Source organism: Scardinius erythrophthalmus (assembly GCF_964197995.2).
Source record: "Scardinius erythrophthalmus genome assembly, chromosome: 15".
NCBI classification, from domain to species: Eukaryota; Metazoa; Chordata; class Actinopteri; order Cypriniformes; family Leuciscidae; genus Scardinius; species Scardinius erythrophthalmus.
This window is the reverse complement of record NC_138235.1, coordinates 37,287,843-37,303,911: the sequence shown is the minus strand read 5'-3', so window position 1 is coordinate 37,303,911 and position 16,069 is coordinate 37,287,843. Positions and strand designations below refer to the sequence as shown.

Below are 16,069 nucleotides of genomic sequence, written 5' to 3'. Positions count from 1 at the left end.
TTGCCCTCTTCAATACTGAGCCTTTAAGAAAGACCCTTCACTAGGTGTGTAAGTGAAAAAGACATTTCTGATAAAGACAGGTGGTCTTTTAAAGAATGTCCCCTTAATAGATAAAAGTTAACAAAAATTACATTAAAAAAAAATCTCTTGTTCCTTGTCTAATATTAATGTCATAAGGCCAAAATTACCTTGAATTACATCGTACAAAGCATCCGTGTAGCGTTCAATGACTTCTTTTGAATTTGGCCACCACTCCTCATATTAAAAATCGCCATTAAAGCATTTGACATGATTCTGTGAAAGAAATTACACAGGATTACTTCACCACAAAAAAAAAAAAAAAAAAATCCAAGTAAAGGTCAATTTAGGGGAGACTGAATTGACAACAAGCGAAAACAATGGTGTCAATAATCATTCAATACTTGGTTAAATACTTGTACTTCTAACAAACGTTGACAACAAACTCCAAATAAACCAGTGTTTTAAACACACCATATATAGTTAGTTAAATTTTATTTCTGTGTCATGCCAAACATTTGGCCCATCCCACATGGGATTACAAGACACCACAAACTTATTTAGCAAACATCTTCCGGTCGCATATACAAATCATTCGGAGAAATACATGAATACAAATATACACACACACACACACACACACACACACAGCATATACAAACAAGTCCTCATCTACAGATCATCTCGATAAAGAGCTTTTTTTCTCTTCTCCCAGGCTTTCTCAAGATAATTGGCTAATTTATGTTTCACATGTGAACAGCCAGCTCAGTCTTTGAGCATCATCCATATTTACCAAATCAATCTCTGATTTTATCTTACAAAACGAAAAAAAAATCACGCTGTTCACAATAATTAGAAATATAGCATATTTCTTACTTTCACTTGACATGGGGTAAGCGCTCCTTGAGAGTCTGGTGCCAGCTATTTCAAAATGTAAAGATTTGTAAAATGTAAATTCAATTTTGAAATTTGACAACCCCATGGCTGGAAAAGACCATTAGCACACATACCCGACACTTCTGTGCTCTCTCCCGAATGCAGCGGTCAAGAAGCAAGACAACATTTGGAAATTCTGTTAATGAAAACAAAACACACACAAACTTAAATAAGAGGGTAATTAAATAAAAATAGTAAACAATATTGTTTTATTTTAACTACTTTGTGGATGTAGCAAAGATTTAGACTTCTTGTAATCCAATTGTACATAGTCAACTATTGTAGCCATATAATAATCATTCACAATGACTAAATCCAAGGTAGCCAACCCTGGTCCTCGAGAGCCACTCTCCTGCTGGTCTCCAAACTATCCCTGCCCTACTTCCTGCTGACTAATAATGGATCAGGTGTGTTGTCAGTCAGAAACGGGAAGGGCAGGAATTGTTGGAAAACAAGCAGGGCAGTGGCTCTGGAGGACCAGGGTTGGCTACACCTGGTCTACATATGTTAAATTGTGAAGTGACAAGACTGCTGTTCAAATATACACTTCACAGTGTAATACTGCATTAGTTACTATAAAATTAGCTGGCTGTACTTTAGCTTTTTCTTGAGCAATGACAGACATTATAGGCTCTATATTTGTAACTGTAAGAACAATTATTTAGAAAAATGTATGTTTGCATTTAAGGTATATTGTGTATAAAATAAGATGCAAATCGCAAAGTTCTCACATAAAATGGGGTGTCCTCTGGGACTGGGATTATAATGCAGAATTTGGAACTGGAGACATTAAAAACAAATGGGTGAAAAATATTTAAGGTAAGAAAGGACACTTAATCAATAAACACCATAACTATATGGTAAAAAAACAACAACAAAAAAAACACACCATTATGAAGGACATTACACAAGAAACAAATGCAATGTCTCTTTGGTTCTGCCAGATGGCCTGGAGAAGGATTCCCGAATTCTACGTCTGACAGATGGCTGTTCGTTATGTGACCCTGAAAGAAAAATTGCAACTTAATGTAATTTCGTCAAGTACAACAAAACAAAACAAAATCACGTTTTAAAAATTTCACTGATTACAAAATTGGTAATCTTAGAGTATGGTTATAGAGAGCAACTTTGTAACAGAGCAAACCTGAGCCATTAACTGACTTAATATAGAGAGCACATAAACTGCCCTCCAAGTGACAATAATACACTCACAATACATTCCAAATATGATCAAAAACTGAAGATTCGTTCTTTGCATACAGACAGGATTTATATTCATTATGCAAAAAGGCACGGCCATAAAGCATTACTTAAGTATTTAAAGCTGAGGCCATAGGTGAGGAATCAGGTAAAGTTAGTCTCCTTCCTGATACTTGCCTATTTTCATTGTGCATTAACCTCACCTGCACAAATAGTTAATTTTATGGTAGTGTAAATATAAACACAGTAAATCACAGAAACGTTTTGGGATATTATGTTAACAGTTATGCAAAACACCTCCTGACTCATGAAATATCCGAAATGGTCCGAACTAATAAACGGTCCGTAAGCACAAACGAGTAGCGCAGTTTCGTTCCGCTTTCATTTTTTTTTTTTTTTTTTTTTTTTTTTTACCATTCGCTGCTGGGCAAATGTTGCGGTCGCGCCAGCGCGACCTATAACAAAATTTGGTCTCACCGGCAGAAAAAAATTAGCCTGGTTCTACCAGACTCTCGTACATTTAATTTGTACAGAGAGTCTGGCCCCTCTCCATTGACAAGCGTTAACTTCATTGAAGGCGGGTAGCCTCCTCTGTTGAAGCAGAGAATGTCTAATGTTACATTTATAATACAAAATGTACTTACCCAACAGCAGATTTTTAGTAATTCGTCAACTTTTTGTAATTCGCCAACACAACAATGCACCCTCAAATCCTGCTCGCCTCGTGGTTGTAGAAAAACGGGAAAATGGCTGCGTTATCGCTTTATCGCGAGATAATATCATATTGGGGATTTAGCAATATCGCGAGATTTGCTACAACATCTCGGTGGCACAGTTTTGACGTGTAAAGCACGTCAGTGTACGTCTTTTCAGAACCTCTTAAAAACCACTTGGGGCACTTAAATTAATTATTGCAGTATCAACCAAGGTGTAAGCATAATTGCTTTTCCATAAGCATTTTTCATAATTATTTCATAAGGATTTCATAGAGGGTCATGATGGACTATAAATGCACGTGTAAAGGACGTCACCTACTGGACGTCCACTTAAAACGACTAAAATGCAGTGCTTTGCAATCACATAACCACACTGGGCATTTGTGATTATAATTTATTTAAACAAGATAAAGTAAATATATTTACTTTGTATACAAATCGTGTATTTCATAAAGATAATTCCTGTTTTTTTTTTCTGTCTTGCTTGACTAAACGTGTAAAAGACGTCAGTGGACGTCTATTCACAGCCTTGACGTGTAAAGGACGTCAGTGGACGTCTTCACAACCTCTTAAAAATTACTTGGGCAATTAAATTAATTATTGCAGTATTAACCATGCAAGGATTAAGCACAGCTTTTGCATATTTCACAGGGATTTCATAGAGGGTCATGAATGCACGTGTAAAAGACGTCGCCAGGTGACGTCCTCTCACCCGATACACTATATATTGAACTACACGTAGCTAAAAGTCAAAATAACAATTATACATGCAACCCCAGAGAACTGTAGACATGTACAAATGTATCTGAATGCATTTTTAGGAAATGTTCTTTGTTACATATTTTTACCGATTTATGCCGTCCTACCGCGACTATTTTTGGCCAGGGACACGACGTTGCCGTCGGACCAATGTTTGCTGGGTAGTGTAGCTACTAGAAGAATATAAAAAGTTTGTAAACATTACAATTTCTCTTATGCTCATAAAGCCTGTATTTATTTGATCACAAATACAGAAAAAACGGTAATATTATGAAATATTATTACAATTTAAAATAATGGTTTTGTATTTTAATATATATATATATATATATATATATATATATATATATATATATATATATATATATATATATATATATATATATTAAAATGTAATTTATTCCTGTGTTCAAAGCTGAATTTTCAGCATCGTTACTCCAGTCTTCAGGGTCACATGATCCTTCAGAAATCAGTATTGAAAACAGTTGTGCTGCTTAATATATTTTTTTAGAACCTGTGATAGTTTTTCAGGATTGTAGGAGCCATACATTGGGTTTGTCTTGTCTTCTATGATATTTCCTCTTTTCGTATACTGTTGTGCATGTACACTCGTGATGTCTTCGGTTAATGTGGTTGGCACCGGGGGTGTGGTGTCTGTATTAGTGTGTGTGCTCAGTGCTCACCCGTGGAGAGTGTTGGATCATGGCTGCAGAGTGAGCATGGGGAGAAACTTTCTGTTGACCGTTACCATCATCTTCTATTAATGCACTGTCTGAGGTATCTTGCACGGTTTATGACCCCAATGTGACTCCATGTCCAAATTGTTACATTTTACCCAATTTCAATGGTCAAGAACCAAATGTGTGTAACTTTTTAATAGGAATGCACGATACAATTTTTTCAGAACCAATCTGATCCGGTTTGGACTGATACCGATACAATACCAGTGCATAAAAAAAAAAAAAAAAAAAATCGATGTAGAATTTCTAAACCTCTTTTGAAACACAATCTACTAAATAGACAACTTCATTATAGAGAAAAACAACAAATGGAAAAAACTTATAATAATCTGACAAAAATCCTATTATAAACAAGATTAATCGATAATTCAGCTGCAAAGGTAACTCTAAATTCACACCGTAATTGTATAAAATCTAAACATTTAGTGAAAAACATTATTTAGTGGGAAATAAAAGTAAACAAGTTTAAGAACTAAATCTGATATGTTACACACATTGTTGTAAAATACATTAATAAAAAAATATATGTATATTGATACGAGTGTCTAGGTTTTTTTTTTTTTTTGCACTTGACGTAAACATTGTCATAACAAAATGATAAATGTATGTATTTATAAAGAACCCCTGTTAATAGCCAGGTGTCCCCCCCTTTTTTTTAAGTAAAAATCAGACTAGGCACACAGTTGAACTTTTCTGTGTTTTTGTACGCCACAACAAGAGAGGAAACGCACAACGGATGATTACCACAGGTCACACAAAGGTCATGTAGGTGTGTGTCCAGTAGACTTCACTCTTGGGTAATTGGTTACAGAATAGATTATATGTGTGAATCTTATATGGGTAGGCCTATATATGGTTAAACCAATAGTTGAAACCTTCCTCAACTCCAGCTCAGGTGTTGGCTGGAGGGAAGGTTCACAGTCACACAGTTCTTCCCACATGCACAAAGACTGAAACTGGATCATTGACTGTTTGTTTTGATTTCTGGTCTCTTGAAAGCAAGACTAGTCACAGTAAAATAAATATACAACATTTTACATATTACAATGATGTAAATCTGCAATAGAACATCCTGAAATCATTTGCTGATAAATCAAGTGAGTGTTTAGAGGAAGATAATGTGTCAGTGGCTGCAAGAAAACACATCCTAATATCCAAATGGAACATTTGAATATAACATTTACAAATAGAAGTTAAAGAAAAATTAATTAATATGGCTAACTTTTTAATATGAAACTTTTTAAAATTAATATTAACAAACACCGTCCAGCCAGTAATGACTGAGGAAAATTCAGCTTTGCATCAGAGAAATAGCCCTAGATTAGATTTTAAAATAGAAATTCATTATTTTAAATTGTAATAATATTTCACAATATTAATGTTTTTTTCTGTATTTTTGATTAAATAAATGAGCATAAGAGACTTTTTCTAAAAACATAAAAATAGTAATGTTTCTAAACTTTTGACCGCTACTGTGTGTGCATGGTCATAATTATACACAGTAACAAGCAAATGCTTTTGGAAAAATCCTGTTGAAAACAATTATAAGTGATAACATTCAGGTGATCTATATAATTAGATGATTTAATGATTTGTAAAAGAAGAAAATTGCATTATTTCTGCAAACACACAGATCTTTAATCTATTCAAAGAAAGAGTAAAAGCTTGACTTGAGATTGTGAGAAATGTGTGGTACTTTGGTTTTACTGTTTATGATTCTCTTATTCGTTTCTGTTCCTGTTGTCTCTTCCAGAAGCTCCAGTTTCCTCCAGTCCAGCTCCTCCACACTCCTCCTCCAGCCCAACACCTCTCAGCTCCTCTGACCTACACTGGCTTTATGCTGTAATTCCAGTCTTCATCATCATCATCATCATCATCTGTATCAGCTGCTTCTGTAGAAGGAGGAAGGCAAGTATTACTTACATGTATTCTTTTATCAGTGGATATGAGCATTACTGCGGTTCTAATAATCTGAGTCTGTATTCACCAAAATGTTTCGGCTAAAAGTTTCTATTAACATGGAAATTTAGGAGCAGCTCTTAAAAATGAAGGCGTTTTGCTCCTAATTTTAGATCTCATACATTTTTCATCTACGAGTAATTCAAACAGGGTTTCCGCGGGGCATTAAAAAGCATTGAAAGTCCTTAAATGGATTTTGCGATATTTAAGGCCTTAAATGGCATTAAGAAGCATTAAATTGTAATCCTACAGGCATTAAATTTTGTTGTGGTTTTGAAGAAAATGTTATATTATCAATTTATTTGAATATAGTCTTCATAATTAATAATTTGTATTTGCTGTCGCAAAATATGTTAGTGTGATTAAAAACACGTGGAAACAGTTTGGTGATTGCCTCCGGCCGGAGCAAAGTTGCGGAGGTGGAGCGAGTAATTTTGGACAGCAGGAACAACAGGAATAAAACTAGACCAGAAAACTGGGAAAGTGCATGGAAGACAAACAATTTAGAACATGGTTGGTGGTCAAATTAAAGAATGATTTTGCAGCGTTTGTAAAAAGGTATTAAATTGTGTAGCTACAATGGGAATCAACGCCGTAAAATCTCATGCAGTCTGACAGCCACAGATCGACGGTAAAAGGCAGACAGCAGTTATCTATGTGTAGTAACTTTCTCTCATCAGCTTGACATCCGCTGTTGAAGCTCACTTTGCGTTTTTTTAACGCGTTAACGCATGAGATTATTTTTGTCCAGTTTAACGCTGTTTTTAAACTCGCTGCCTGTGAATGCTGTCTATGTGACACACACATACACACACCAGTAGCGTAGCCAGAAAATAGACTCTGGGTGTGCATCTGAAAATCTGGGTGTGCCACATTTATTGTCAGATTACTGTGCAACAGTATTAACCATAACCACATAACCATGCCCCACACAACCATAAAACTATATCAAATATAGGCTAACTATACATCAGGATCGCCAATAACTCAGTCATAACATAGTGGCTGAAAAAAATCTGTTGTTTACTGTGTTCGAATTTTGTCAAAGCTCTTGGGGGTGTGTGTGTGCGGTTTTTTTTTTGTTGGTTTCAGCTTGTTACCTCTTGGGTGGTCAAAATGAAAATTTTGTACATTTTAAAGATAAATTCAATAATCTGGTGCACTTTGAGTCTCCCGAATCTGCTGTTAAAAATAAATAATCCACCCGCCAACCTCCCGAAACTATATGATATTCTCTGATTTAGATATCTGCATCTGATCATCACATTTCAATTATTCAAATTCTCAGGGTTAAGCATGATAATATGATAAAATATCACACTGAAGTAGGCTGATTTAAAATTAAGATTTATTTAAAATAAAAGTTCTTCAGAATCTGATAAGAGTGTTTTCCAACAGTGATGTAAGGAAACATTGACAATTTAATTTTGATCAGAATATTTTTTTTTAGCTTTATAAAGGGCATTTCTTTCCCTAATATTTACTCTCTATACTCTTTCCCTACTCTCAGGGAACTGAGGTTACGTTAGTAACTGAGTAGGCTACATTATTTATTATTTAATTTTTTTGATATTGAAAATTGTTTTAATCAGGGGTCCGGTTGGGCAAGTACAATTCTATTTCACTTGTCCTTTAAAAAAAACACACACACGTCACATATCCCGGACACCAGCGTTATGGCACCATATTGGATTATTATTTGCCGCTGAGTATGATTTAGAATGTTCAGTGACGTCACAGAACTGCCAGATTCAAACCTGGGGTGCGTTTCCCGAAAGCATCGTTGGCCAACTATGGTCACAAGTTCCGTCGTTACCAATAGAGTTCAATGGACATTGCGATGAACTTGCGACCATAGTTGGCCAACGATGCTTTTGGTGAAACGCACCCCTTATCCAAACTGCTTTCGCGCGTTGGCTGGCCCTGAGCCAGAGACGGACGCGCTCAGCGCTTGTCATACAGTATCACAGCTAATATGCAGTGTTTTCAACCACATAATGTTTATTTTATGTTTCAGACATTTAAATACACATAAGTAGGCTACTAGTAAAACGATACATTTGCAGTTTGTAAAATACACATTGATGTCTATGGAAGCGGCAAGCCACTTACTTTCATGTATTTCGGGAGAAACTGTGGAATTCAGGTGCTGTAAATCCGGCTGACAGGACTCTCTGAACTGCAGCGCTCATCTCGTTATAGATCAAGATAATTTATAAAGTTTTTTAAACGAAGAATCGGAATATCAGATAGTTGACATGGTAATGCTGCGTCTGTTAGTTATTGTGGCTGCGGTGTGTCACGTGACATCACGCCATGGAAACAAGGGAGTTAAAATATTTTTAACTTACGCGTGAAAGGGTTGATTTAAAAAAAGTATATTCTAAATAAACAACAATAGCCCAAGTTTAGTAAAACATTTTTTATTGAGACTATAAAAAATAATTCTGCATTCATTTTTAGGTGTGCCAGCTGCCACTGTGGGTGGCACCGGCACACCCTGGCACACCCGTGGCTACGCCACTGACACACACACACACACACAGAGAAAGACGCGCGCCAGATCGTGCGCACCAGAAAACGGTCCTCTTTCGCGCTTGAACGAACAATAAAACACAATTTTGCCAAAATGTCTGTTTTGTGAGTATCCTCATAAAATAAGAGCAGTCTTAAATTAGTGAAATAAAGTCTTTAATGAACGCAAAGAGTTGTGAGAGAATGAGTGTTAGATCCGTGTTTCTGTCAGCAGCTGCTCTTAAAGGGACAGCAGCCAATAAAGCTTACTGTCAGTAAAGTTAATCACAGAACAAAGGCACCAGAGAAAATTACTCACTGCTATTGACTAAAGAACTCTTGTAGCTTTAATAAGCATTAGTCTATATTTAATCTATAATGTATGCTGTGCAGACTGTTTGATAACTTCATTCAATCATTTTTTGTATGTTAGACAGGAAGGCCAAAGGTAAATATGACATTTATTATAGGTTTATGTGAGGATTGTTTAAGTTCACTTAAATTAAAAGTTGTCATATTTTTTTTAAGCCCAATGTTAAAAAATTGATATAGCTTTCAATTACACTGTAATGTTGGATGGCTATAATTAATGTTTAAAATTAGGGGGGAGAAATCATTTTTATCCAGATATCAATAGCTGTATTAGTATCAGTAAAACTGGTCTTTATGTCTCTACATTCATTTGTAGATTAACTGTGAAATGATTACATTATAAAATATATAACTATATATAAACCTAAACAAATGTAAGTGTTTTTAATTGTGGAAAAAATGTGTGATTAATCAAGTTAATATATATATATATATATATATATATATATATATATATATAATATCCATGGTTAGTCATGGGTTGTGTATGGCATTAAAAATGAAAAAAATGGCATTGAAAAGGCATTAAATTTAAATTGAAGATCCCTGCAGAAACCCTGTCAAACATTTGAACACTAAAAGTAGCAGCTGAACCCAGAACAGTTTAGATGTCGCCCTCAGGACTTCTGTATCACTAAAACTGACTGAGACGATCTGATCACCTGAGACAGATCTTCATAACAGTTTAACAGTTTTACTCAAGAAGTAATAAAGATTTCTTAATATCCTTTTAGATTCCAGTTCTTAACAAACTTTCCTTTTGGTATCTTCATTTTAAAGGCCCTCGATGGTTCAGTCCAACAGATTTTGAGATCTTAATGCGGCTTTGAGTAAACTGGTCAATTGCACACATTTCAGTGGTCGAAAACCCAATGTGGTTCACTTTGCATATACAGCTGATACTTTTTTCTTTTAAAGAGGAATATCTAAAGAACAAATAAAGTTAAAACTACAAATGTATCTATAATTTTTTCTATCAGCTCAACTGCGTAGAATATACCTGTGCCAAAAATATTATTTTTCTAGAGTTTGCATTCCTGTAACTCTAAAAGTAATCAAGATATCTTAAGATCCTTTTAGATTCTCATTCTTAATAAACTTTCCTTTTGAACTCTTATTTTTGAAGGCCCTATATAATTCAGTCCCAGAGATACTGGGACCCCAATGCGACTACATGTCCAAACTGTTGAATTTTACCCAATTTCAATGGTCAAGAACCAAATGTATGTAACGGTTTAATAGGAATGCACCGATTAAAAAAAAAATTCAGAACAATCTGATCCAATACCATAAATTCAGGGTTAAAACCGATACCGGTTCAATACCAGAGCATTTAAAAAAAATCTGTGTAGAATTTCTAAACCTATTTTGTGTTAAACACTAAATACAGCCACTCATTTGTCATTGGCCTCGAGCCAACAGCCATTGAGTTTGTTTGTTTTAATTAGACTTCCAGTTTGCTTTGGTCTTTTAAAATTTCATTTGATAATTTGTATGAATGGATCTGTGGTGGCATAATAAAGTTTCAGTGAATTATTATTATTATTATTTTATTTTTTTTGTCATTCCCTAGTGCTTTCTCATTTGGTAGCCTGCATAACTTCACCCAGACATTATTAAAACACAATGATAAATGTTTGTTTTTGACATGCATGAATTAATGCATGTAAACCTTCATCTTTTCACACGAAACACACAATGCTCTTTATGGCCGGAAACATTGTGAAATCAGAAACCCTGCAGCACTTTCACAAGTTCAACTCTACAAGCTTACCACAACAACTAAAATAGTCAAATTGAATTACAACTGGTTAAATTGGTCACAGCTAAAAGTTAGATTTATTTACAAATGTGTATATGGAGAAGACATACCTGGCAAAAGAATATGAGTATTATTAATATTAATTAGATAATTAGACATTTACACAGTTTTTAAATAATTTAGAAGATTCTTTATTAAATCCTAAAGTGAAGTGTTATTTATTTTATCAGGAAACATTCCCAAACTCCAGATTGTGGCTGTTGCAACTTTCCCTTATCACAACATTGATGTAAATCTTGTCATACCAAATTATAAATATGTTTATTAATAAAGAACCCCTGTTAATAGCCAGGTATCCCCCTTTTTTAAGTAAAAATCAGACTAGGCATACATTTGATCTGTTTGATCTGATCTGTAGTTTTTTGTACGCCACAAGAGAGGAAATGCACTACGGATCGGTTGTTTCGCTCTGTTCTGATGTAAGCAGCAAACAGTGAATCATAAAGACAGGACACTGAGGAAAAAGATATCTTTTATACTTCTTCCATTTCTGAGCTGTCACTGTCGGCATAATTTTAACCTCCTGTAAATTGGCTTATAATCTCAGGTGAGAAATTGTCATTTTGACCCCCTCGACAAAACAGTGGATTACTCAGTAAATATACATCTGTGACATTTAATATTCTGGCTTTCATCACTATTTATGTTTGTCTTTCTACAGTCATAGCAAGTGTGTAAATCACACCTTTTTATTTGGTTTACGTGACGTCGTGTGTGTGTGTGTGTGTGTGTGTGTGTGTGTGTGTGTGTGTGTGTGTGTGTGTGTGTGTGTGTGTGTGTGTGTGTGTGTGTGTGTGTGTGTGTGTGTGTGTGTGTGTGTGTGTGTGTGTGTGTGTGTGTGTGTGTGTGTGTGTGTGTGTGTGTGTGTGTGTGTGTGTGTGTGTAGGCTGTCAGAAACAGTCAGCATCAGATGATGGCGGAGCCAGAGAAACTCCAGCTGTCTCCAGGTATGAAGCTCTTCACTGTTTGATGCATCACATGACTTTCCATTATTAGGATATTTCTCTTTGAAATGTTGTTCCTCACCAAGGACAGTTTTCTGCTGTTTTCTTCACAGATCCAGCGTCTCAACAGAAAGAATTGGAAAACATGATTGTGTAGCCGTCGCCATGAACAGTTGTGAAAAACATCTTCTCAGGTCTTCTTAAAACACTTGAACACTTTAACCTTCATGACCCAGTCCAACATGAAACACCAGAAATATCTTCTAATTATAATAATTTATCTTTAGGATGTTGGATAAGTTGCAGTGAGCTCATTACACTTATATATTTTATACTTCTAATAAAAAAAAATGAAAAGATGAACAGAAGTAGCCTAATTCAGGGAAGATTTTTTTTAAAGAAACTAAATATATAGATACAAAATATAGTTTTGGGTATAGGACCTATGCTACTTAATAAAGATGATGTATACTTATTTATTAGAATGCTGAGAATTACAGCTTTTAATGCAATAATTTTTTGGAGAAAGCAAGATCCCAGTTTTAAATGAGTGGTTAAATTTAGTTTCTAAAGTACATTATGGAGAGGATAACATGAAATTAAGAGCAAATGTATACATTTTGAAAAGATATGTGCAACTCTTATATTCCATAAAACTAAAGGAATATATATTAGCCTACATTAACTACATTTTTATATAACCCTCCCTTTTATTTCTAGTTATTTGTTATTTTATTTATTGACTTATTTAATACTGAATATTTGATATTTAAATGATATTACTTGAATAACTATTAGGAATTATGTGTCATTATAAGAGTTTGATATAAATATGTGAATGTTAAATTTATAACATTATATATATATATATATATATATATATATAAATATATATAATGTCTATATTGTCTAATTTATCATTGTAGCCTTATTTAAGTTGATTTTCTGTATACTGTGTATTAATTTTTGGACTAATAGTGGTTAATAAAGTCCAATAATGGTATGAGAGAGTGTCAGTGGTAATATCATTGTGTTCTTGTCGGTCAGTGTTAGAGGATCTGTGTAACAACTGAGGCTTAGCTTGACAGTTAGCCTGCCCTGGACCAGGCTAGTTTCCCAGCATAAGTTGCCAGGGTAACTGAGTTTGAACTATTTTAAGTTTGCTTTATGAAACAGAATCCACAGACAATAAGTCTGACTAACCAAAATAAGCCTGGCTTGTATTCTAATCTTGTTTTATGGAACAACCCTCTGATCTTCAGTCAGATCCACACATTATGATTATGTTCAGATATGCATATATTGCAGTCTTTATAAAGGGAAAATAATTGGTCTGAATTTGGTTATCATGAGAGATTCTCACACAGAAAGTGCACGTCTCTTTACACCGGCATCGCCTGACAGCACTTTCTTGAAGAAAAACTGGCTTGTGGTTAGAGATGAAGTGTGTTTCCATCTCTTTCTCTGTTTCTCTCCTGGAGTGTTTCCTTATCTGTAGAGGATGTTATATTTGAGTGAATTTCTCTGAGAACATTCATCTCACAGCTTTAACAGTCTGGATGTCCTAAAGAGCAAATTCAGAGCTTTCCAGAGATACCAAATATTGTGAAGTTTCGAAAACTCCCGCTCCTTAGTCTTTACATTGACTGAATGATCAAATGTAGCACTCTTATGGAAATATGATTATTGTCTAATTTATGAGAACCTGTTATATTTGAGTGAAAAGAATCCTTTAGCCATCATTTTGTTGTCTATTACATGTATATGTAGTGTAATTGATGACATGTCTATTCTTGGGCTATGGTTAGACGTCTATTAGATTTTCACTGACAGCCCAAATTTAGCCTTGTTTTAGCCTAGACGTCTGGGCTGTGTTTTGACGGCTGTTAGCCGTCTTTTAGATGCAAAATTGCTTGCTGGGAAGTTAAGTCTCTGTTAGACTGTAACATTACAGAATTCATTAATTAACGAATTAACGTATTAAGATCAATTTAGACTAAAAACCTTAATACATCCTATTCATTTCCTTAGCATTTTAGTCAAACAGAATGCAGATCTATTTATTAAGTGCGTTCCACTTATGCAACATTAATAAACCAGTGAAAGGATGACTCTTACTGTCTGTGGATGATACTGTAGGAAGGGAGATTCAGTCAATTTTTGCAAGTGCACAGTAAGATTTCTGTGTTTGTGTGTAAATGGGCAAAACATTCGTCAGTGTGAAATATTTGCATAAATGTGTAATTGATTTCTTGTCATTAAAAAAAAAAATATATATATATATGTGTGTGTGTGTGTGTGTGTCCCACTTGTATTTTCCCAGTGGTGCTTTCTCATCTGACTGGTTAAATAACGCACTAATCAACTTCACTCTGCTAGAGTGATATATCATAAATGTGAAATACACACTTAAAATACGCTATCTGATGTGTTGATAATTTAAGCGTGCAACAGCAGCGATTTTTGTAAGTGGGAACATTTGTCATTTACTGTCATCGTCATAAACAGCGCTTGATGTCTTAACGTTTGCAATAGTCAGTGACTCATCTCCTCTCCACTATAGCTGGTGTGTGAGCGCACTGGCGCATTATCCAAGTGCTGCCCACTGGTGGTGGTTGAGGAGAGATTCCCTGATAATATGATTGTAGTGCTTTGGGTGTAAAGTAGTAGTCTACATATGAAAGCGCTATATAAATGCCTCATTCATTCATAGACATACGATACGACACAAAACACAATATAGACTACATGTAAACTAGTGTGCATAAATAACAGTTAGATATAAGCTTAACTTCGTTTATACTACAGGGCCGTTGAATGCTTGAATGATTGGTTGACGAACGTTCTAAGGTGTGCATTATTTTCAGGGAAACGCACAGCTAAAGTAGTTCCAGGCAGGTCTTGACCGCATTACAGTTCCATATCACTTCGCGTAGTCAACTGGAATAACGGAAAATAAGATACAATTCATAACAAGAAAAAGCATTTAGCCCCATGCGCTTGATCTGCAATTTTCAATAATGTCTAACTTCACAATCAATGGAAACATGCAGTTTAATTTTAATAAATAAAGTATTTACCCCCCCTTTAAAAGACTAACAAAAGTAACACTTCAAAAACAAAAAAATTGTTAAAAAAAAGAAAGGATAAAGATAACTGATAAATTGTGTTCTAATCTACTGATTATTAAAGTTAAAAGAGAAAATACAGTATGTTTTCATTTTTCACACAGGTAAAAAAAATATATATGTTCTTTGGGCATGTACTTTTAGATTCAAACAACAGATTACATTTTTGTATCAATAAATGCAGTCATCTTAAACTGTACACAGTGTAAATGAATGTGTGTTATTTAACACTTATGATATATTACTCTGGCAGAGTGAAGTGAAGTTGACTTATTTAACCAGTCAGAGGAGAAAACAGTCAAAGCTGTGGAAACACAAGTGGACAAATATATTTATTTTCTTTTATTTATTTTCAAATATATTTATTTTCAAAGCTCTAGTAAACAGGATTTGGTAATCCTGAAATTTGGTATTTGGATCACAGTGATCCAATCCAAGGTTCCTTTAAAAAACTGGCATAAAAGTAAAATGGATCAGGTGATCCTGGATAGCAAAACATGGGATTTCCAAATCCGGATCAATTTAATCCAGATTACATTTTTTTAAAAACTGGGCCCTGGAGCTAGAGTTATATTATTATAATGCAAAATTTCAAAAACATTACAGTAAAGTGATAATTTGGTTTGCATAGATTAAAGCTTGCATTTTTAAAAGCTGAAGTGATTTCTTTGTTTTATCTATTAGTTGGAATAGGTGTAACTCAAAATTTTACATGTAAAGCTGATTAATCAATTAAGCCCTGAAGGCATTTTTAGAATTATTGTTTTCTGAGTGACACACACAACTATAGTCAAAAGGTAGGTATCGTTTGATAGAACACTTTTTACATTTTTAGAAAATATAAAATTACATCAGGACATTCTCATGCCAAGAAAATGCTGATAAAAAGACAAAATATATATTAATATAGATTTTTTGATTTTGCATATCTTTCTTATTTGACATGGAATAACTCTGGAAG

General features: G+C 34.4%; 1 protein-coding gene across 1 annotated transcript in view; it reads left to right on the top strand.

Moving 5' to 3' along the window:
• The window catches only part of LOC308703235 (uncharacterized protein), a gene marked incomplete at its 5' end in the record, with an annotated part of 29,391 nt that extends 17,072 nt beyond the window's left edge, over nucleotides 1–12,319 (top strand). Inside the window, 3 exons of the mRNA XM_081386556.1 lie at nucleotides 6,123–6,277; nucleotides 11,923–11,983; nucleotides 12,094–12,319. Of these exons, the coding sequence (XP_081242682.1) occupies nucleotides 6,123–6,277; nucleotides 11,923–11,983; nucleotides 12,094–12,137 (260 nt within the window). The 3' untranslated portion in view covers nucleotides 12,138–12,319. The remainder of the gene's footprint in view (nucleotides 1–6,122; nucleotides 6,278–11,922; nucleotides 11,984–12,093) is intronic.
• Nucleotides 12,320–16,069: the final 3,750 nt, after the last annotated feature.